Raw genomic sequence first — 19,073 nt, 5'->3', positions numbered from 1 at the left:
TATCTCTGTTCTATTTTTATCTTGATTTCCACAGCACGTTATCTGCTATAGTCAAGCTCAGTGCACACGAAATGGTCAATTTTAACACAGTCTCGAGCTTTTGGGTTTCTGGGGCAGATGTATAATTGGAAAACGCTGCTCGAAAATCACGTGTCTAATAAGAGCCGATGGGAAAGTTAAAAAAGTTGAGGCTTCTCGTTCTATTATTTGGTGCAATTTGCTTTCTAATTCTCTTGACATACAGTTACACCATTCCTAAAAATGGTGAGCAAAACTTTTTGATTTGAATAGTTTTTCTTTGCTAACTCTCAGCTGTTATTTGTTTTGGGAATGTTAACTTGAACTTAGAGCCAATCATCAATACTACGCCAGGTGACAATTTCCGTGTGATCAAAAGAGACACAATAAATTTATAAAATTGCGACTTGACAGATCCCAAGTTTCCATGGAGCGTCAACTCGAGTCGTAACTTGAGAGATTACATTGTGCCGGAAAATGAAACAGCTGTCATTAACAACGTCAACATCTGCAATACAAATGTGTCAAATGAGAAACCTCTTATTGTAATCGTTGTGTGCTCAGCCGTTGCCAACGACAACCTTCGCCAGGCTATACGTGACACGTGGATGCAAAAAGATCATTCCGTACCTTTTGACATCCGCACAGTTTTTCTACTCGGCCGGGTAATGAATGACGTCATGCAGCGTGAGACACTGATTGAGAGCAACAAGCATGGCGACATCATTCAAGAAGGTTTCATCGATTCTTATTTAAATTTGTTAGTCAAATATAAATTTAAAAAAAATATTTACCAATCAATTTAATTGATTTGAATTGACGACAGGACACTGAAATCGGTGATGATGTTGAAATGGGTGAAACATTATTGCCAACAAGCGACTTTTGTCCTCAAGACGGATGACGACATGTTCGTCAATATTCGACAACTCTCCGACTATCTCTCACGAGTCCTGGATCGCAAAGATTTAATCGCAGGATCACTCTTTCGTCGCCACACACCTGTCAGAAATAGCCGCAGTAAATGGTATAATGAATAACCACTTGAGAAATTGAACTTATTAAAAAACATTGGTATATAGGTACGTGCCAGAATTTATGTACGACTCAAAATATTACCCGAATTACGTAAGCGGGGGAGGTTACGTAATTAGCGGACCGTTAGTGCCTGTTTTATTCGACAAAGCTCTGCAAGTCCCGTATTTCCATTTCGAAGATGTTTACCTGACGGGCATCGTGGCGAAAGCGGCTAATGTCATCCCGGAGGACAACACGTCGTTTGGTTTCCGAACGCTTCCAGTGGATCCGTGTGTGTACCGACATCTGATCACTTCGCATGGCTTGAGTCCAAATGAACTCAGATCCATCTGGCAGAGTGTCAACGACCCTTCACTAATGTGCCCATCCGCCCATTTGCCGCTGGCCATTTGTTTCTTTATTTCGTTTTTATTAGGAGCTTGTCTCATTTTCAAGTGCTGCCGATTACGACGTGAAAAACTGGCAATTTCGCAAATCAAATAATTAAACAACACATTTGACAAATATTTCAATATAAATGTATTTGAGACGATCGTATTAAATCAAAACGTCAAAAAACAACCGTGGGGCAGGGCTAAAGAAACGAGACGCAACTTTTGTTTTAGTTGGGAGGAAGGAGGCACTTGAAATTGTATTCTACGAAGACGCATTTTTCAGGGCACTACAACTTGAAACTATTTAAACTGTAAGAGAGACACACACAAAAAAAATTCCGAAAGAGACAAAAAGGGGAAAAAGGAAACAAAAATTGGTAGAGAATAAATTTCCAATGAATAAATATACAGATTGACTTCAAAATGATAAATGTTAAGCATTCAACTTTGTATAGCGTGATCAAACTACTGTTTTGTTTGTTTCTCAATTTTTTTTTTTTTTTTTTTTTTTTAATTATTTTTTAGGAGAATTGAAGTTTAATTTTTGTTTTTTTAAACAATCAAGCATACTGCAATTTGTCAGCTTCAATCTCCCGTTGTCGCTTGCGAATCAGCTCGTTCTGTGCCCGGATCAGTCGGATGCGATCTTCTAAGGGATCAGTCTCTGGTCCTACACATAATTCGGTTTACATACAAAAGATACCCCGGTTGTTTTTGTGTGTGTGTGTTTCGTGTGTGTGGGTTTGGAAAAAATGGGATTTAAAAAGAAAAGAAGAAAAAAAAATCGTCATAACAATCCCCAAGTCAAAAAAAAAAAGTTTTGGCTACACAAATCAAATTGAAGTTTCGTTGATGTTTAAAGCAGCAAATAAAAATAAGGAACCCTGCACCCAGTCCAGTTACTATCTTTACCCCCCATATACAAATATATATATATTATTATATATAACTTTCCTTCTCCGGTAAATAGCAAATGAAAGAGAAAAAAAATCAAGTGGTTCTATCACAGTCAAAAACGTATAGCACTTAGAAAAAAGGAAAGAATCAAAATGGGCGATTGCTTTCAATCCATCGGTCAAAATGATGAGAAAAACAAGAATGGGGCACGTGAAACTATGCTTGAGCTTTAAAAAAAAGTTATAGACATTTTTTTGGCCGCCATTGACGTTAAAAATCGACACAATACTTAAAAAAGAAAAAAAGAAAGAAAAAGAAATATAGATTTAAAAATAAAAAACAATTTGGTCCGCAAGTATAACGTGAATCTCGCGTTTTTCGTTGCACACAAGAAGACCTGTGATGTGATGTTTATACTCTGTGATAAAATGATTAAAACGTTTTCAAGCATATACCTTGATCGATCTCGATCGGAGTGGCCAGTAGGGTACGTTTCAGTTTGACCCTGCCGTTTCTTTTCGGCAACGAGCCGGACGACGACGACGTGCCCGGCTTAGATTGGCCTTCTGAAACGAGCCGTTGATGCTTCGACAGAACGCCGCTCGCTGCTGTTTCAACACACAAGATTTGATTCACACACTTAAGCGATGCATTCACAACAAGCAACCGATCGAGGGAGGAATTTTAATTCAATTACGTTCGGTTGGCAGTTTGGGAGGAGCTGCTGAGGCGGTCGATGTCGGAGGTGAATTCAAAACCAATATCCGACGCGTTTCCGGCGTGCGACTCCGTGGTTCCTCGTCCTCCTATCAAAATCAATTTATTTCAATTAAGAAATTCCATTTAAATTTTAAAACAATTAAAAGTTACTTCATAGCGATGACCCCTTCTTCTCTGGAGTTCTGCTCGTAAGTCGAGATGTGCGTCAGATGTCTCACTACTTTTGTTGCTAAGAGGTTTTACAGGTGCTGCAAAATACGAAGGTAAAACAAAATACAAATATTTAGTCAAGGATTAACTTATCGAAAAGAGAAAAAAAAATAAATTACCGTTATCTCCATCGCTGCCAGAAAGAGTTTTACCATTACGGTTCTTATCTTTCGATTTCTTCGAGGACCGTTTATTTTTCTTGGATGATTTCCTGTCGACATCTTCTTCGTCCGTCTTGTCCGGCACCGAAGAAATCGGCTCATCCCTCCTCACTTGAATCTGTTCGACCACTGCATCGGGTTTCTTGGTCAGTTTCTCTTCTCTGCGCTTCAGCTGCACTGGCGGTGTCTTGCGATTTATTTCCGTCCGCAGTCGAATCTTTCCTTCCTTTTTGACAGACGAGTCTTGGTCGGGAGCCGTTTCAAATTTACGCTTGCGTGACTCGAGTCGATCACGTTCCGTTTCGGTCAGCGAAGGCGTGACGAGCTTTCGAGAATCCCGGGAATCGTTGGAAACCGAACGCGGAGGTGACCTTTTCAACAATGGCTTCCTCTCGCACGTTGGAGAACGAGACTTGTCGCTTGTTCGACGCTGCTCTGACGATCGAACGGAATCCACAGATGTGTTGACTCGCTTTTTATCGGCTCTTCTATTCTCTTCAGGTCCGGAACGATCAGAACCGCTGCTGGTCTTGCTGGTTCCTCTGTCTTTTGGCTTGTCCCGATCTGAGGATCTCAATGGCGACCTCCTGAGTGGAGACCTCTGAACCCTTGGAGGAGATCTCTGGACCCTAAGGGGAGATCTTTGCACTCTTGATGGAGATCGTTGGATTCTCACCGGTGATCGCTGGACTCTTACGGGAGATCTTTGGGATCTTGGAGGAGACCTGTGAGGTCTTGGTGAGGATTTTTGCATTCTCTGAGGGCTCCTTTGTTGCCTGGGAGGAGACCGCCGACGAGAATGTGCATTAGGAGGAGATCTAGTTGCCGAAGAACTTAATTGGGGGGATCGCCTAGCAAATTCTCCCGTATCAGTTTTCCGATTACTTTCAAAATGTCTGACATCTCGCGATGCATGACCCTCTTTAGTGGAATCTGTCATCGTAATCTTAACAGGAGGCGTTGGAGTACTAATTTGACCGGAAGGGCTAGCAGATTTCTCGCTAGGCTTCACGCCAGAGGTGGCAACGTTCACTCTATCTTCTGGTATGGTGGCAACAGCTGGAGAGAGCTCAGTTGCTCCATTCGATTCTTCTTCTATTTCTTCAATGATTTCATCCTCTACTTCAATAATCAAGTCTTCTGCATCACCTTCTTCAATCACAAACTCTTCTTCTTCACTTTCTGACTTGGCAAAAGACATTTCGACATCATCACTCTCATCACTGTCAGAGTCTTCAAAACGACTAAATTTATTCGATCTTTTCTCCTCCACAGGACTATTGTGTGAAACCAAACTGGTGGTTGGAGGGTTCTTCAAAGGAGGGGGTCTCGATGAATTATTCCTCATGGGTGGAGGTTTCGAATCAAGTGATGGAGGGTGATGAGGAGATGAATTCTGGTAAGGTGAGGAACTTGCAGAATTGTTCTCTACTGGAATGATGGCTATCAAATTTTGATTGCCAAAATGACGCTGAAAAACCTATTCAGAATAAAATTTAGTATGTGAGATCAATGTACTAGGTGCGTGGAAAAGGGCTTGAGAAGCCAGACTTACTGCGCTGCTGCAAACATTGTGTTTGGGTGACAAACGCTGGCCTTGCAACACAACAGGTGGAGGAAGTCCCTTTGCCCTCAAACTTTCGAGGGCAGCCAAACGCAAAGCTTCCAGCTCATCTTCGTCGTCTTCTTTATTGTTTCTCGACATAATGGAGCCTCCTCCTTGTTGCTGACTGGCAGATCTCATTTCACTGAAAGCACACAAAACTTTACAAGTTGAGTAAGATGATCACTTTTTTACATGCAAAATTCGCAAATGTGTTCATTCAGTAGTGCAGTGTAACGTGAAATAAGACTTACTGGGGACGAGAAAGTGCCAGCAAATCAATCGAAATGAGGGCAACAAAAACAGTCTGAGGAGGAAGAGAAGAAAAAGCAGTAAGCCCAAGCTTTTGTCAAAACTACTCACACAAATTTGACGAAGCCTCTTCTTGCTCGTTCCTATTGCGCCGCAATGATGAAATTCCCCGCGTTTTCCGATTACAAAATGACGAATTTATATAAAAAGACTTGGCGCACTCCTTTTTTCTAAATATATTTATACATACTCGTGCAAGATCGACGAACTATAATTACTTCTTACGAGTGGCTGATGGAGGAAGTCATCATTCAGACGTTCAATGGCCCCCGACGGATATCGGATCGAACGCAATTAACACAGATCTCGATCAGATTATTGACAGCCTCAATTCTAGTCTTTTAAAAAATTGAGGAAGCAGACATATCAAAATTCACCATCAAAACCTAAATGGTATTTCGAGGAAGCTGTTTTGCCACTCAGACTCTCGTTTTTATCAATTAACAATGGCTATTAACGACGCCAAGGAAAATGAAAACCAGTTCAACGACTCGACTGTATATAGTTATCGTATATTCAGGGATACACACGAGACCTACAGATGATATATATCAAAACAATTTTTTTCCAGGGCTCTGCATGTGTGTGGACCTCGCACCAAATGTTTGCACACACAGATGATATATATATTCAAGTGAGATTCGAGTTGATACAAGAGATAAGTTATGCAGCAGTATATTTTTAAACTGTACGTAATAACTCTGTGTATGTAGTGTGTGTGTGTGTGTTAAGGTTTTCTGTTTTTTGTTGTATAAACAGTCAAAACGGCAAACAAAGAGAGAGAACAGAGGAGAGGATCTTTAATATTTGTTTGTACGCAGATCTCTCTCGATTGAACTCGGGGTTATTATTTCTTTTGCTTTTATCTCAAAATAGCTAGAGACACGATTCCGCATTTTGATAGTACAGCACAAACAGAGCAACAACAAATCTAAATCACGAATCTGGCGAAAAGGTTATTTTTCCGTCCGCAGAGATTCAAGTAACTAAATATCCGTCTTTTTTTTTTAAATTCGCAATTAGCATCATCTATTTAAATACGAAAATTACGTTATTTCTTCTTCTTCCGTCCAACGGTATTTAATTAATACCGGGGCCGATAATTTGTTTCCTTCACAGCTCTCACAAAATTAACAAAAGTTGCAACAGCCGGTCTATATCCATTGGCAGCAATTAAAAGTTTTCTCTTTTTCTTCTTTGTTTCGAGTTAACCAAAGTCCCAAAAATTTTGCAGAAAGGACAAGATGGGAGTTTCAATTCCCGGCAGTTTTTTTGGTATGAGTGGGAGGGGGGGAGATAATAATCTTAAAAGTTATAAGGTGGCACTGCCGTCGTGTTTGGCTACCAAAGCTTCGAGAAGGCGCAACTTGGCCCGGGCATGGCGATACTGAGCATAAACGGGCTCCAAATGTCCGTCGACATCCTCGTCGTTGCCAGCAGACGACGAGTATCTGGGTGGTGCTGGGCACTGCTGGCGCAGCATGTCGGCTTCTAAATCGCGAATGGTTCGTCTCAATCGACGTTTCTCTTCGCGGACGTGACGCAATTGATCCATCAGTTGGTTCCTGTTCAAACATCAAAGTTTAGTCGACTGGAATTTCTCTCAATTATTTAAAAGAAAATGAACGTACAATGGCAGGGCGTGCAGGTTTTCGTCGATGTTGAGTGAGATCTTTTGGCGTTTCCACATCAGGAGCATAGGATCGTCAGAGTTCCAGGAGGCTAAACCATTTTCTTTGCGTAATTCCACGCCCGTGATGGGCGTCATGGGAGTCATGCCCAGATGACGCTGGCGGCTGGTGGATGCAGCGGCAGTGCGGGGATCCGTTTCTTCCATCGATTCCAGCGATGGAGTGGCGGGAGCAGAGTGTCGGTGTCCCAATCCACCGGGCCGAGTTTCATACAATTCCAGGGTCTCGTATTCGAGAATCGGAGCCAAATCGCAGACTTCTTCTTTGGAACGCGACAGACCAGACCTCACCACCATTCGCTGAAATAATAATAAGATCAAGTTAACATCAAATGTTTTCATTCCATTGAAATGGAGGGGAAATAAAATGATATGTATACCTTTAGGATTCTATAGCGATCGTAGAGCGGTCTCAACAGATCCTTGTGTCTGTACGAAGCTGGCCGACCGTGTAGCGACTCGACGTAGAGCAGAGCTCGTTGAACAGCCAATTTCTCATCGAGCACTTGCTTGGCGGTTAATTTGTCAATGGCTTCCAATCGTCCGGCCAATTGTCGGTTGCTGGTCAGATGCTGTCAAAACAACAAAACATTTGAATGAATCAACTCGTAGAAACGATAAACGTCTCGAGTGTCTGGCGCTAATTAAGAGACGGTCGTTAATTTTTAACGGCGTCCGGAAGTCACGCCTTACAAGTCTATCCGTCACTTGCCAGTTACGTTTTTCATTGATGCCAACAGGGCAGAAAAACAAAACAAAATTACAATCGGTAATTTGAATCTATAGTCTGCCCAGTCAGACGACACCTCCCCCCCGGGGGGTTGCAATCAACCAACAATTAAAATAGAGAACAACTCTCTCACCTCTTGGACTTCGAGCACCGTTTCTTCGACGGAAGGCGTAGTGGCACAGGGTGGTGCCGATGGCCTCTCCTTGGTGGTGAAGAAGGTGGCGGTGGTGGTAGTGCCGGCTGGATCTCTCGTCTCCGATATCTCGACCGGCTCCACCAAATGGTAGCGCTCCTTGAGTTGCTTCAACTCTTTGCGGGTGCGGGCCAGCTCGGTCAGCACTCGCTTGGTGTTGCGGTCGTCCATCTTCTGGTGGTGAGACGGCCGGTATCCGTAGCGCTGCTCGAAAGCGTCCTCGTACAATTTGACTTTCTGCTTTAAACTGTCAAAGATCATTTTATTGATTAATTCCATTTTTGAAAAAAACAAACACAACAAATTTAATTTTATACCTGTGAATTTGCTGGACAAGTTGTCTGGCCCGGAGTGTTGCTGGATGTTCGTCGGAGCCGGCAAGGTTGCGATTGGGACTGCGCAAATTATTGAGGTTACCCAGGGCGATGAAAGCGGTCCGCTTCTCTTGAGGTTCTTTGCAACGGCCGTGAAAGCCCCGCACATGAAAGGATCCGGCCGGCTCATCCATCTCGGGTGACAGGACGCGCGGCGAAACAGTCACGTCCTCATCGTCTTCGTCCTGGATAACAAACAAACACAGAGAAGACGGACAAGAAGAAAGACTATAAACTTGGTGGCAAGAACAAAAGGAGGAAACTACTGCTGGACAATTTGAAAATAAGACTAAGACGGACGACGAGAGAGAGTCCATAATAATAATAATAAACAAGGTCATACCGGGAGAATGTTCAAGGAAGCCCATCCTCTGGCCGGTCTCATTCCGTGGCTAGTAACTGGCTCGTTGCCCTGTCCGTCAGCGTCTTGGCCGTTGACGTGTTCCTCTTCCTCTTTGTCTTGTAATTGCATCAAGTCAAAGCAGAGCTGTTGCCGAAATTGCCCTTGACCTGCTGGGCACAAAGCGAAAAAATGCATTTGTTTATAGAAATGAGCTGTCAGAAAAGAAAATAAACAACGGGCGAAAACTATTTCATTTCTTTTGGCATCAGAAGCCAAAAGAAAACAAAAAGGCGGCCGGCAACCAAGGACAATCGAGTTATAATAGTTATAATACGTACTACCGCTATTGCTGCACTTTTCGGCGAAGGGATCGATGATGGGGAGTTCGCCAGCCGGAAGAATATCCGGGGTAGTTGCTTCGGGTTTGACGGTATTATTTTTATCTTCGGCGGATGAGCGTGGACTATCGCAACCTTTTCGCTTATTGCGTCGCCGGCCGCCCTTGGGCGTGCCGCCGCACCCACCGCCCAGCAGTATCGAGACGGGTCTGCTCTTGTTGCCACTGGGGAAGCTGGCGAAACGCTCCAGAATCCGGCGCTCTTCGTGCTCCGAACGTTCCGTGTCGGCAGAAACTAATTCAACTTCTTCATCCGGAACCATCGGATAAGTGGCTGGTGAGCCATAAGATATGGGCGACGAAATTTCGTCCTCGACGGCGAAAGGATAACGTCGCCAGCAAAGTGTTGCATCATTGGTCCAGCTCTGTTAATGATTTAAAATAAATTATTAAAAAACTTATTTGATTGATTTGATTTTTCCTTACCTGATTCTCATCTGACGGCTGTCCGGCTGATAATTCCTTCCAAATTGACATTTGTACTGTGATGGAAGCCATTGGGTCGAAATCGCTTTCATCCTGGACGCTGACGGTGCTGGCCACCACCAGGTCTTCTTCTTCGTTCCTGTCATTCCACGGGGCATAGTCATTCCGGTCGTCGGTCGAATCGTCGTCCAATCCTCCACCCCACGGGTGTCCGGCCGACGAACAATGTACGGGCGCACTGTAATTCATTCCGCAAACGTAAGCCATGACTCTCGGTGTGAAATTGAAACAACACAAAACAGCACGAGATCTCATCCGCGTTCCTAGTCTCCGTTTGACGTTGGGCACGGCTCAGCCCAACGCCTTTATACAAACACAAACACACAGACATCGACACAAAAGGCTGAAGGCCAGCCCACTTTGTGCCAAAGTCAACTCCGCCCCTTTTCTTTACAACTCGCCGTCACGTAGTCCACAAAAAGGGGAGGAGCCACCATGGAGCAGGATCGACACATTTTTGGCGAAACCATTTTGACTCTCTCAACTCTTTTTAGAATTTATCGATTCGGGTTCGTCAGTCAGTGAACTCGCGTCACTTATTACAGGTCGGTTGTCATATTCACTGATGGATGGCGAAACTTTTATGTACAATGATCCTAGTGATCCCTCCCTGGAGCGATTGTTTTCCGACTTAGAGGGGAGGAGTATCACATTCTTATAAAGTAGAACCGACTCCTCCGAAGGTGAAATCGTGAGCATGCAATTCCAATTAGCCCCCACGGCTGCTGACGCTTGCCGGATTTCGGTATAAAGAATCATAATTTCAAATAGAATGGAAATAAACAATTGATTAATAAATATAATTCCAACAACTTTCCTTTCTCTCTCCCATTCATTCAACTCGGCGGCGTGTTGTTGAAAAACTTATCATCACGCACGCCACCAACAGACCGTGTCGTGAGAGGGTGTTCTCTCGTGAACGCAAACTTCATGGCCACTTGTGGTGACGTCACTACACAATCCGGAATCATTAACTAGTTAATAAAAAATCAACCCACCATTCCATGTACGTGTTTCAGATCATTTCATTTTTGGACCAAATAAAACACCACACACACACACACACGCAAGAGACGAAATCAATTCAGGAAATGAAAGATTACGATCGTCCTTGAGTGTCAAATTGTTTTTGTTGTTTTTCTTCTGGGAAACCAAACGACGAGGCCGCCGACGATATTGTGCGGATTCAATTATTTGTCATCCCTCCCTTCATTTCATCAATAATCCCCCACCCACCCTGTCCACTTCCTTGGTCATTGACATTCAAAGCGACCCAACGTTGGGGACTGGCTGAATGGCGAACGTGAGATGGGCCATAGAAAGTGAGAGGAGCCATTAACAGTCGTCTCTCTTCTCCTACACACATCAGCCAGTCATCCAGTGGCTTATATATATAAATATAGGATATAGGAAGAGTGAGAGAAGGGAGACAAAGAACAAGACGGGAGTATACTCCGGGAGTAAGGATCGATAACGCCAATAGAACATTCTTCGGGACCGTTTCCACACACACGCATCACATTTTCAGGAAGGGGGGTTTTTCATCCTTTGTGTACTTGTCCGTTTTCGGCACGGAGAGCATAGCGAGCATAGCAACAAGCAGTTGGTGATGGCAGAGAAAAACGTGCAACCCCCTTACTCCCGTTTCTTTTTTATTTCGGCACAGACCGGTCCCGCAAAAGACGACCGACGTTATCGATCGACCTCGTTCAAAGTGGAAAAGGAAATTTTCTCTCTCACTGGCCGTTGGTCCGGGAGTATATATGAATGATCTACTAGGATCGCTTCCTTTCATCAATCAGGACGGAAACTCCTTTTTTTGCACGAATCTAGGGCGTTCATCCATTAGTCTCCCGAGGCAAGAAAAGATTTCCGTCCCCCCCCTCCCCGATGAACCAACCGGTGCGCGCACGCGGGACAGACAGGAAAAGAGACAAGATTGGCAATCGTTCAAAAAAGAAAAAAGAAACTAGAACTTTTGCATTTTCGTACAAAAAAAAGGAACGAACGACTTTTTCGATCAAGGTATATCCTGGCCAACTCCCGCCAGCCGTTCACGCGGGAACAAAGGACGTGTCGTACGGGGAAGAAGAAGAACCGATCGATACGAGACGCTCACCCGTGGGCCGTTCGATGGAACGAGCCCAGAACGAGACACACACACACATTTCAATCCACTCCAGTTGGATTATCAGTTAAATAAATCATTATTCTTTGCTTTTAACCAACGTGACGAGATGGTATAAGAGCACTCACTATCCACTCCCGATACATAATCGTGAAAAAGAAGGGGGGCTAAAGCTACACAGGGATTTGAAACTAGATTTGAATTCGTTACAGGCTAGACAATAGACGAGGAGGGAGGGAGGAATGGCGTGGTCCGCCGGTCTCTGATCACGATCCACGTGACTCGATCCAGACGAGCTCAAAAAAAAAAGGAATCCCAATAGGAGAAATCTAAAACCTTAAAAATAAAAAGATTTCGGTCGTCTCAATTTAGCATGCGAGCTAAATTTCGATTCAACAAGGGAACAGTCATGTTGGGGGCTGTTGGTTCCTTACACTGTTGGGCAATCGGCCTTGACTGGAGCATATAATAATAAAAGAAAAGGAAACGAGACTTTACCTTCGCAAAAGTCGCGGCCATTCTTTTATGATTGGCTGCATTGATGTTTCGTTGGCTCCCGCGCTCTCGTGATAACTCCACACAGTATATCAAATAAGTTGGCCTTGCCACACACACACACGAATTCCCTTTTTTCTCCCCACTGCGTTAACGACAATTGGAGCTCCTAGTCCTATATAACCAACCCTCTCTAGCAATTAATGACTCTCGGTATAATGCCGGTCTTATTCACGAAACGAGCCATGAAACAAAAAATTAAGGACGTATTATATAGTGCGCACAAAACTCGATAACTGATGGGTGTGACGCAATCCAACGTGGCGGATATCTCGCACAACGACACCTACTACTACTATACAACCGATAAATTGTCGTGATAAACAAATAAAAGAAGCACTCGCCTAGACGCAATAATCAACAACAATGTGGTGCGGTTGGAAATGGGTTGGCGACTGAGGCCCAGAACAACAACAACCCCCCTCCTGTCCTGTCAGTTGTTTTAATCGAACAACGCACGCTTGGGTTAGTTTCTTTTAATATTACCACCTCTTTTGCTTTGAATTGACACGGTGTCTACGTGCCGCACACCAACCCCCCCAGAGTCTTTTTGGGTGTGTGTGTGTGTGAAGTGGGGAAAAAAGAAAACAAAAAAGTAGGTCATCAACAACTACGTCGAGAATAACAGGAAGAAGAAGCAAAAATAAAATCCTTGGCCATTTGTGGGAAATACCCAGTTTACACACGTAAAGACATCAAAAAGAAAAGAAAGAAGAAAACAAGATGATTGGCATTAAAAATAAAAGTAGAAAGATGTAATCTTTTTATCTTTACTACTACTTTTTTGGCAACGTTCAATCCAAGCTCGAAATACACTCGGAGGCAAAGGGAGGCATTGCGCAGGGTTTTTTGTGTGTCTGTTGGATCGGCCGTGATTGGCAAAAACAACCGAGTTGTTTACCTCCAGCTGAGACACGCCGGAGAGAATCTTTCAAAGAAGAAAGAAGAAATCTCCGTTAACTAACGTCATGTTTACTAACGGAAAAAGGGGAGAAAGAAAAAAGAAATTTCTTCTCCTTTCAGCTGGCAGGATGTCAATTATTTAGCAAATCTCCGACCTGCAGTTCGCCAAAGACTTTTTTTTTTATTACTGGAATTTAAAAGGAAAATATTTTAGACAACTGCGAACGCACGTGCCACAGAGGAGTCTGGATTTCTAGTTCTTTCTGGTTTTTCCCAACATTCCGCTGGCTCGTCTGCCAAAAACCAACAAGACGTCAACATCTTTTTTTCCGACGACGCAGGCAGAAAATCCGCAGAAACAAACAGAGTCAAATGACACTTTGGGTTCAACTCCCTTCTTCCCAGGGGATCCTAACCAAAGCCCAAACAACCCCCCACACACAGACAGAAAGAACCCCATGTAACGAGATGACAAAATGTCACTTACTGATGACTTATGGGAATACAGGAGGTCCTCTTAGAATCTGGCTGCAATGTAGGGCCATTGTTAGTTGTCTCCTGGTCGTCTTGGTAACTTTCATTCAAAGCCTGCGATAAATATATCAAAGAGAGACAAAAAACGTCATTAAAAATTGAAGAACACACGCACAAAGGGCAGCAACCACCATCTTTATTTCAGGATGGAAGTAAACCCCCTATAGGTTTTTAGCTTTTCTGTGACGCAAACCGCCATGATTTCTCAATGGATTCTTGAAAACTTATTTTTAATCTCTAGGCCATCATTTTGTCGCCGTATGTACCTGTGATGAGACATTGTCGATATCGTAGGGTTCGAGGGACGTTCGTCGTCTCATCATATAGGGCGCACTGCTCTCCTCCCAACTGCAAAAATACCCAAAAAGATTGTTAAAACCTTGTAACAAAAATTTTTGATTCAAATGACTACTTACTCAAATCGCTCCAGGTTGTCGGCCAGGGTTGAGGCACTTGTAAAAAGATGATTGCGTAATTTGTGAAGATTTTTTCTCCAAAAGAATTTCTGATGAATTTGTGTTTCTCAAATGGGGTTCAGTCGAGAGTCTGCAGGGTGGCAACTTTCAGCCGGCACACGCCATATCACGATCACGACACATTTTTGCTCTTTTTTTTTTGGAGTTGAACAAATAATTTTCTAGAATATCGACACTATTTCAAAAAATCAGTTTTTTGGCGGTCGAATGTTTGGTGGACCCAATCTACGGCTGTTTCAAACAGTGAGTCGAAACGAGCTTTAGGCTGAGCATTTGCAAAAAAAGAGAAACGAATTCAACAACAGCAGACCAGTTCCTTTTGGCCGCTTTGCTTGAAAAACAGGACGAAGCAGGTTTTCTTCTTGGGGGGAGCGATCCGCACCGACACACTATCCGTCCGTTACTGGACCTGATTCACTTTGGGTCGCGTGCAGTAATACACCGTGGGGATACGTGGCATCGTTCTCTTCCGGATCGATGGGACGCAGACTCGAGGAGGCCGCCCTTTCAGCGTGCACAGGCGGGACCCAACGTTGCACGACTAGACAAATCAAAACCTGGAAAGCAAAAAAGAAAATAGGATTAATCGACGAGAATCATGAATGAATCAAAACTACGACGTAGATCCACATCCCCACTGAAATCCAACTGGGATTGAATTTCGACATCAGCTGCGGAATGCTGCCAATATCAAATTGCCTTTTGCGTGATATCCACAAATGAGATGACGAAGGCATCCGACACTTTGTGGCCGCCATTCAACAACCGCTCCTTTTTTTGATTATTTCGTCAATTCGTACATTTCATCAGACGTGGAAGAAGGTTCGAGAGATGCTGACATCATCACAGAGGGTAAAGATTTCGTTCACGACTCAGAGTGGGTTTTTGTATCTCCTCTTACGGGCATCGAAATTCGCCATGCGTCTCTTTTTCGTTCAACTACCCCCCACGGCTTGTGTGCCTGCGTACAATAGCGTGAAAACAAGAGAATCACAACAACTGGATCGGATTGTTACTACGCAGCAAATCGCCGGCATGCTTGTCAACACCCCCCTCCCACAAAGAAAACGACCCAGGAAAATTGTTGGTACACGAGGCAGGAAGATGCCCTCAAGGTCGGGAATGTTATGGTCCATCCATGCTGATTTTATGCAAATTTTAAGACATTGAAAGAGTCACATTCTCTCGAGGCGATATATGGGCAAAATACAAGACCCTTCCAGGTTCGCCCTCGGGTATTAACGGGCAAGATATCAGTTAAAAGCTTTTGCTTATATTTTCAAAACAATTAAAATGTAGGAATTTCGTAATTTGTGTTTATTGTAATTTCCTTGATTTTTTTTCTGTATCATTTACGAAATAAAATAATAAACAATGTAAATTCTTGAGTTAAACTCAGACAGTGGCCCAATTTCTCCATCACAAGGGCTGAGGTAAAAAGGCAACAGTTGAGGTTACAACATCGAGGCAACAGTTCAGGTTACAAGATCGTAGCCATATTTTAGGAAAAAAGTTTGAGGCAAGGCAACAATTCAGGGAAACAGATGGAGGCAACAATTCGAGAAAAAAGATGGAGGCAATTAGCTGCAGTCGATGTTTAAGGACGTCAAGTAATTAAGATCTTCAGACAATCAGTAAAAAAGGATTTGTTTACTGATTGTCTTTAAGCCACTCCCTCAGCTCCCTTTCATCAGGTATATCCGGGTTGATCTAAAGAGAATACACAAGAAAAAAAAATCCCGATGAAAAAAACTGCTTGAGAAATCTTATTGAGTTTAAACTTACCATGATTACCGAATCATCGAAGGAGTCTAGGAATATTTCTCCACTATCGCGTGCGAATGCAGAAACCTTAACACCTCCAAATGCAACAATGGCGTTATCCAGGCTACTGAGCTGAAATAGCTTTAGCTTTGTGACTGAGTGCAGTACCCACGGCTGAAAAGTTCTTGTCCCTGCGAAAATAAATAACTTTTAAAACTGTCGGAAGCAAAATTTGTCTGATTCAAAATTTCACCTCAAATCAGCGTAAAGCTCTTCGGCCGAGTTTAGAACAACAGATTTAACAGAGCTACCATCAGAGCGAGGTGACTGGCCCGCATGTGATGAGGCTTGAAAATTTTCTCCTGGAAACTTGACTGTATCTAAATAACAATGAAACCACAAAATGCAAGTAAAATAATTGTTTTACTCAGAAGCTAACAATACTTTCTTACTATGTTTTATTCCATAGAATTCGTCGATAAGACCCTCATAGGTCAACTGAGTGACAAAAGGAGTTATCAAATCTACAGTCCAATCAATGATCATGAGAGTGTCGAACAACGGAGACATGGGGGGATCACAGTCTACCCCAATATCACGTCGCATTCGAGTCATCAATTCGAATAAGTTACGGGCATGGCGCCCCTTACCCACAACGTTGGGGAAAATGCCATATAAACTTTGGAGGGACATTAACCCATGAGCCATTTGGTGTAAGGAGCTGATTTCATTGTCAACATATAAATCCTGAGAATAAATTTGAAGAAGTTGATGACAAGCAATCCCTTTCAAAGTTTGGCTCATAAATAAATACCTTGAAAACATTATCGAGTTCCATTGAAATGACATCACTATCTAGTGGGAAAAAATCAACAGGCAGTTCATCAATAGAAGTAAGAGTTCCATACACTCCTTTGTCCTAAATGAAGTAATAATTATGTCAACAATTTCTTCTTCGCTGATTTAAGTAACTTTAACCAACCTTGAGCCGCTGTTCACATACTGCACTTTGTCGGGAGACAAAAATTAACTGATATTCCTTACTAGCAGAATGTCCTTGGCTTTCTTCGCTGAAATGTAAATCAACTTATTGTTGACTATTTAAAGTTAAAATATGTAGATTATTCATACCTGTGCAAGTTATCGGCAATAAAATCTATCAGCTCAACTTCAGGTCTTGTGATGAACAGTATATTTTTAACAGATATGGAAGGCAAGCGCCCAGGTTTTAACTGGAACATTTTTACAACATCTAGTTCCTTAAGAAAACTGTATTCTGCCACCAAACCAATGGGGCCAGTGAGTTGTTCATCCCAAAATATTGCCTAGCAAAATTGATGAATTTACGTACATTTCTTAAATGGAATAGCACACATCAAAATACCTTTGTTCCACTGAACTTCTCTAAAAGAGAAACAATATCCTGTAACAATAACAAAACTGTTGACGAAATTTATTTTTACTGAACAAGACATCAACAGACTGTCAACAGACAACCTAATGGATTTTGTGGTTGTCCTAAGTCACAAAAAGCTAATGACTAAATCCGCATAAAAATTAATAAAATTTAGTATTACCAAATGAATCGAAACTTACCTAAGCGCTGAGATAAATTACTGTAAGTGTACACAAAAAGTTTGAAGAAAATCGATGCAGTAGTTTAGTTTTCTATAAATTTATTCTGATTCTGAATTAAAGGTTCTGGAAGCCTGGCCCAGAACAGCGTACCTCCCCCACACCCCCCCCCCCTCCACACACACACACCCGCATTTACTTTAATGCCTTCTGGTAGTACAAGTACTACCCTCAGGGATAACCGTACCAACAAAACAGGGATGACGTGTAAACATCAAATGTGCAAGTGATGAAGAGAATCTATTTTTAGTTTGTTCGACGATGGCAACAACAACACACAAAAAAATGGGCGCCTCTGAGCTAACCAGGACGACAGCCTGGCTAGAGTTGCAACAAATGAAAACGAGTGAGTCGTTGGTCGATAATAATACAGTGGCAAGACTCTATCTGAATAACCACAACCACAGACGGGCGTGTGATACGTGACTAGCAAGCCAAATCAATGCATTCAAGATAAAAAAACAGCTGCAAAAAAACTTACCTTTTTTGTGTAGCTCAATTCACGACCGAATGGCTGCATAACAATCGATAGACATTACAACATGATCGATACGTAATCGTATCGGCCTTTCGTCGGCCGATATCTAAGTCACTATAGTATCTTTGAGGAAGGGGCTGGGTTTCCTTTTCCACCACAACAATTTCTTGTTTTCAATATTGAGCAATATCAGCCGGCTCAGTGTTTTTTTTTCTTTTTGAGCTGTCAATTCGCACATATTTTTTTCCACAGAAATGCCGGTAAGTTTGTTTATCAGATGTCGTATTTTTCGGATTTTTGAAAAGTGCAGAATACGTTGGTTTGTGTTGTGCCTGACAATTGTGTTGTTTCTGATTTCAACAGGCTTATCATTCCCAGTTTTTGAACCCACCCCAAGTCGTTGGGAATATGGCCATTTTGCCGTTGAAAACCCAGTTCCGAGGGCCAGCTCCCAAAGAAATGGGGGAGTCAGATGTCCTGGATGAGGCATTGTACTACTTCAAGGCAAATGTCTTCTTCCGCACATATGAAGTCAAAAGCGAAGCAGACAGACTCCTGATCTACCTTACACTCTACATCACAGAGTGCCTAAAGAAGCTCCAAAAGTGTTCAAACAAGAATACAGCTCAGAACGAGATGTATACCTTGGCAATATCAAAGTTTGACATTCCTGGGGAACCTGGTTTCCCGCTCAACTCTGTATATGCTAAACCTACCAGCCAGCATGAAGCAGGTAGAGTAGCAGTTGTAAAAACATGCTTTTTCTCATCTGATAACATTTCTGTTGCTTTTTAAATAGATTTGTTGAGGCAGTATCTGACGCAAGCCAGGCAAGAGATGGGTTTAAGACTGGTAGATAAAGTTTTCTGCACAGAAGATGGAAAGCCTTCCAAATTTTGGCTCTGCTTTGCTAAAAAGAAGTTCATGGACAAGTCATTATCAGCTCCTGGGATGTAAGAAGTCATTGCGTTTATCCTTACGTTTATCTTTCCGTTAATTACGTGCAACATGGGTTGATCAAATAAATCTAATTTGTTCAAGTTTTATTTTTAGC

The 19,073-nt window shown here is 42.7% G+C and overlaps 5 protein-coding genes across 16 annotated transcripts; 2 read left to right on the top strand and 3 right to left on the bottom strand.

Moving 5' to 3' along the window:
- Positions 1–84: 84 nt before the first annotated feature.
- On the top strand, positions 85–1,586 carry LOC124203708 (beta-1,3-galactosyltransferase 5-like). 2 transcript variants are annotated; one of them, XM_046600494.1, is made up of 5 exons: positions 85–264; positions 349–372; positions 433–778; positions 845–1,045; positions 1,101–1,586. In XM_046600494.1, the coding sequence occupies exons 1-5, from the start codon at positions 168–170 to the stop codon at positions 1,537–1,539; spliced, it is 1,107 nt and encodes a 368-aa protein (XP_046456450.1). In that variant the 5' UTR covers positions 85–167; the 3' UTR covers positions 1,540–1,586. The 2 variants fall into 2 exon arrangements, with proteins under 2 accessions (XP_046456450.1, XP_046456449.1); XM_046600493.1 differs by having other exon boundaries at positions 328–372.
- Positions 1,587–1,986: 400 nt separating this feature from the next.
- LOC124203705 (serine/arginine repetitive matrix protein 2-like) lies at positions 1,987–5,394 on the bottom strand. Of its 2 annotated transcripts, none has more exons than XM_046600488.1 (7): positions 5,276–5,394; positions 4,974–5,166; positions 3,377–4,898; positions 3,198–3,295; positions 3,025–3,133; positions 2,783–2,935; positions 1,987–2,100 (listed from the first exon to the last, which is right to left on the bottom strand). In XM_046600488.1, exons 2-7 carry the CDS (start codon positions 5,160–5,162, stop codon positions 1,991–1,993), a joined length of 2,181 nt encoding a protein of 726 aa, XP_046456444.1. In that variant the 5' UTR covers positions 5,163–5,166; positions 5,276–5,394; the 3' UTR covers positions 1,987–1,990. The 2 variants fall into 2 exon arrangements, with proteins under 2 accessions (XP_046456444.1, XP_046456445.1); XM_046600489.1 differs by having other exon boundaries at positions 2,783–2,932.
- A 432-nt stretch (positions 5,395–5,826) lies between these two features.
- On the bottom strand, positions 5,827–18,087 carry LOC124203699. 9 transcript variants are annotated; one of them, XM_046600473.1, is made up of 12 exons: positions 18,023–18,087; positions 14,083–14,699; positions 13,933–14,014; positions 13,620–13,720; positions 9,487–9,724; positions 9,002–9,425; positions 8,664–8,833; positions 8,264–8,505; positions 7,887–8,193; positions 7,404–7,595; positions 6,965–7,323; positions 5,827–6,898 (listed from the first exon to the last, which is right to left on the bottom strand). In XM_046600473.1, the coding sequence occupies exons 3-12, from the start codon at positions 13,987–13,989 to the stop codon at positions 6,646–6,648; spliced, it is 2,343 nt and encodes a 780-aa protein (XP_046456429.1). In that variant the 5' UTR covers positions 13,990–14,014; positions 14,083–14,699; positions 18,023–18,087; the 3' UTR covers positions 5,827–6,645. The 9 variants fall into 9 exon arrangements, with proteins under 9 accessions (XP_046456429.1, XP_046456432.1, XP_046456433.1 ...); XM_046600476.1 differs by having other exon boundaries at positions 8,664–8,830; XM_046600477.1 differs by having other exon boundaries at positions 8,664–8,830; positions 9,005–9,425.
- Positions 15,459–17,731, bottom strand: LOC124203709 (vacuolar protein sorting-associated protein 33A-like). Of its 2 annotated transcripts, XM_046600496.1 has the most exons (9): positions 17,503–17,731; positions 17,291–17,424; positions 17,038–17,231; positions 16,889–16,976; positions 16,721–16,825; positions 16,359–16,653; positions 16,160–16,286; positions 15,928–16,097; positions 15,459–15,852 (listed from the first exon to the last, which is right to left on the bottom strand). In XM_046600496.1, exons 3-8 carry the CDS (start codon positions 17,145–17,147, stop codon positions 16,031–16,033), a joined length of 792 nt encoding a protein of 263 aa, XP_046456452.1. In that variant the 5' UTR covers positions 17,148–17,231; positions 17,291–17,424; positions 17,503–17,731; the 3' UTR covers positions 15,459–15,852; positions 15,928–16,030. The 2 variants fall into 2 exon arrangements, with proteins under 2 accessions (XP_046456452.1, XP_046456453.1); XM_046600497.1 differs by having other exon boundaries at positions 15,937–16,097; positions 17,291–17,635.
- Positions 18,009–19,065, top strand: LOC124203711 (actin-related protein 2/3 complex subunit 3-like). The gene is made up of 3 exons (XM_046600499.1): positions 18,009–18,279; positions 18,383–18,752; positions 18,819–19,065. The coding sequence occupies exons 1-3, from the start codon at positions 18,274–18,276 to the stop codon at positions 18,974–18,976; spliced, it is 534 nt and encodes a 177-aa protein (XP_046456455.1). The 5' UTR covers positions 18,009–18,273; the 3' UTR covers positions 18,977–19,065.
- The last annotated feature ends 8 nt before the right edge of the window (positions 19,066–19,073 follow it).

The sequence above is a fragment of the Daphnia pulex genome, chromosome 10, assembly GCF_021134715.1.
Source record: "Daphnia pulex isolate KAP4 chromosome 10, ASM2113471v1".
Lineage (NCBI taxonomy): Eukaryota > Metazoa > Arthropoda > Branchiopoda > Diplostraca > Daphniidae > Daphnia > Daphnia pulex.
Note: the sequence above shows the minus strand (reverse complement) of the source record. Positions and strands in the feature narration are given on the sequence as shown.

Excerpts from the sequence above, each read along its gene's own strand:
- LOC124203708 (XM_046600493.1), top strand. The coding sequence starts at position 168 with ATGGGAAAGTTAAAAAAGTTGAGGCTTCTCGTTCTATTATTTGGTGCA. Across the intron at positions 265-327 it reads TTACACCATTCCTAAAAATG|GGAATGTTAACTTGAACTTA; the intron begins GTGAGCAAAACT and ends TTATTTGTTTTG. Across the intron at positions 1,046-1,100 it reads AGAAATAGCCGCAGTAAATG|GTACGTGCCAGAATTTATGT; the intron begins GTATAATGAATA and ends ATTGGTATATAG.
- LOC124203705 (XM_046600488.1), bottom strand. The coding sequence starts at position 5,162 with ATGAGATCTGCCAGTCAGCAACAAGGAGGAGGCTCCATTATGTCGAGA. Across the intron at positions 3,134-3,197 it reads GAAGGGGTCATCGCTATGAA|GAGGACGAGGAACCACGGAG; the intron begins GTAACTTTTAAT and ends TGATTTTGATAG. Across the intron at positions 2,101-2,782 it reads TCCGATCGAGATCGATCAAG|GACCAGAGACTGATCCCTTA; the intron begins GTATATGCTTGA and ends AATTATGTGTAG.
- LOC124203699 (XM_046600473.1), bottom strand. The coding sequence starts at position 13,989 with ATGATGAGACGACGAACGTCCCTCGAACCCTACGATATCGACAATGTC. Across the intron at positions 9,725-13,619 it reads TGTATTCCCATAAGTCATCA|TGCGCCCGTACATTGTTCGT; the intron begins GTAAGTGACATT and ends AATGAATTACAG. Across the intron at positions 8,194-8,263 it reads CTTGTCCAGCAAATTCACAG|TTTAAAGCAGAAAGTCAAAT; the intron begins GTATAAAATTAA and ends GATCTTTGACAG.
- LOC124203709 (XM_046600496.1), bottom strand. The coding sequence starts at position 17,147 with ATGTTCCAGTTAAAACCTGGGCGCTTGCCTTCCATATCTGTTAAAAAT. Across the intron at positions 16,977-17,037 it reads ATTGCCGATAACTTGCACAG|CGAAGAAAGCCAAGGACATT; the intron begins GTATGAATAATC and ends TTTACATTTCAG. Across the intron at positions 16,287-16,358 it reads ATTCTATGGAATAAAACATA|ATACAGTCAAGTTTCCAGGA; the intron begins GTAAGAAAGTAT and ends ATTGTTATTTAG.
- LOC124203711 (XM_046600499.1), top strand. Across the intron at positions 18,753-18,818 it reads TACCAGCCAGCATGAAGCAG|ATTTGTTGAGGCAGTATCTG; the intron begins GTAGAGTAGCAG and ends CTTTTTAAATAG.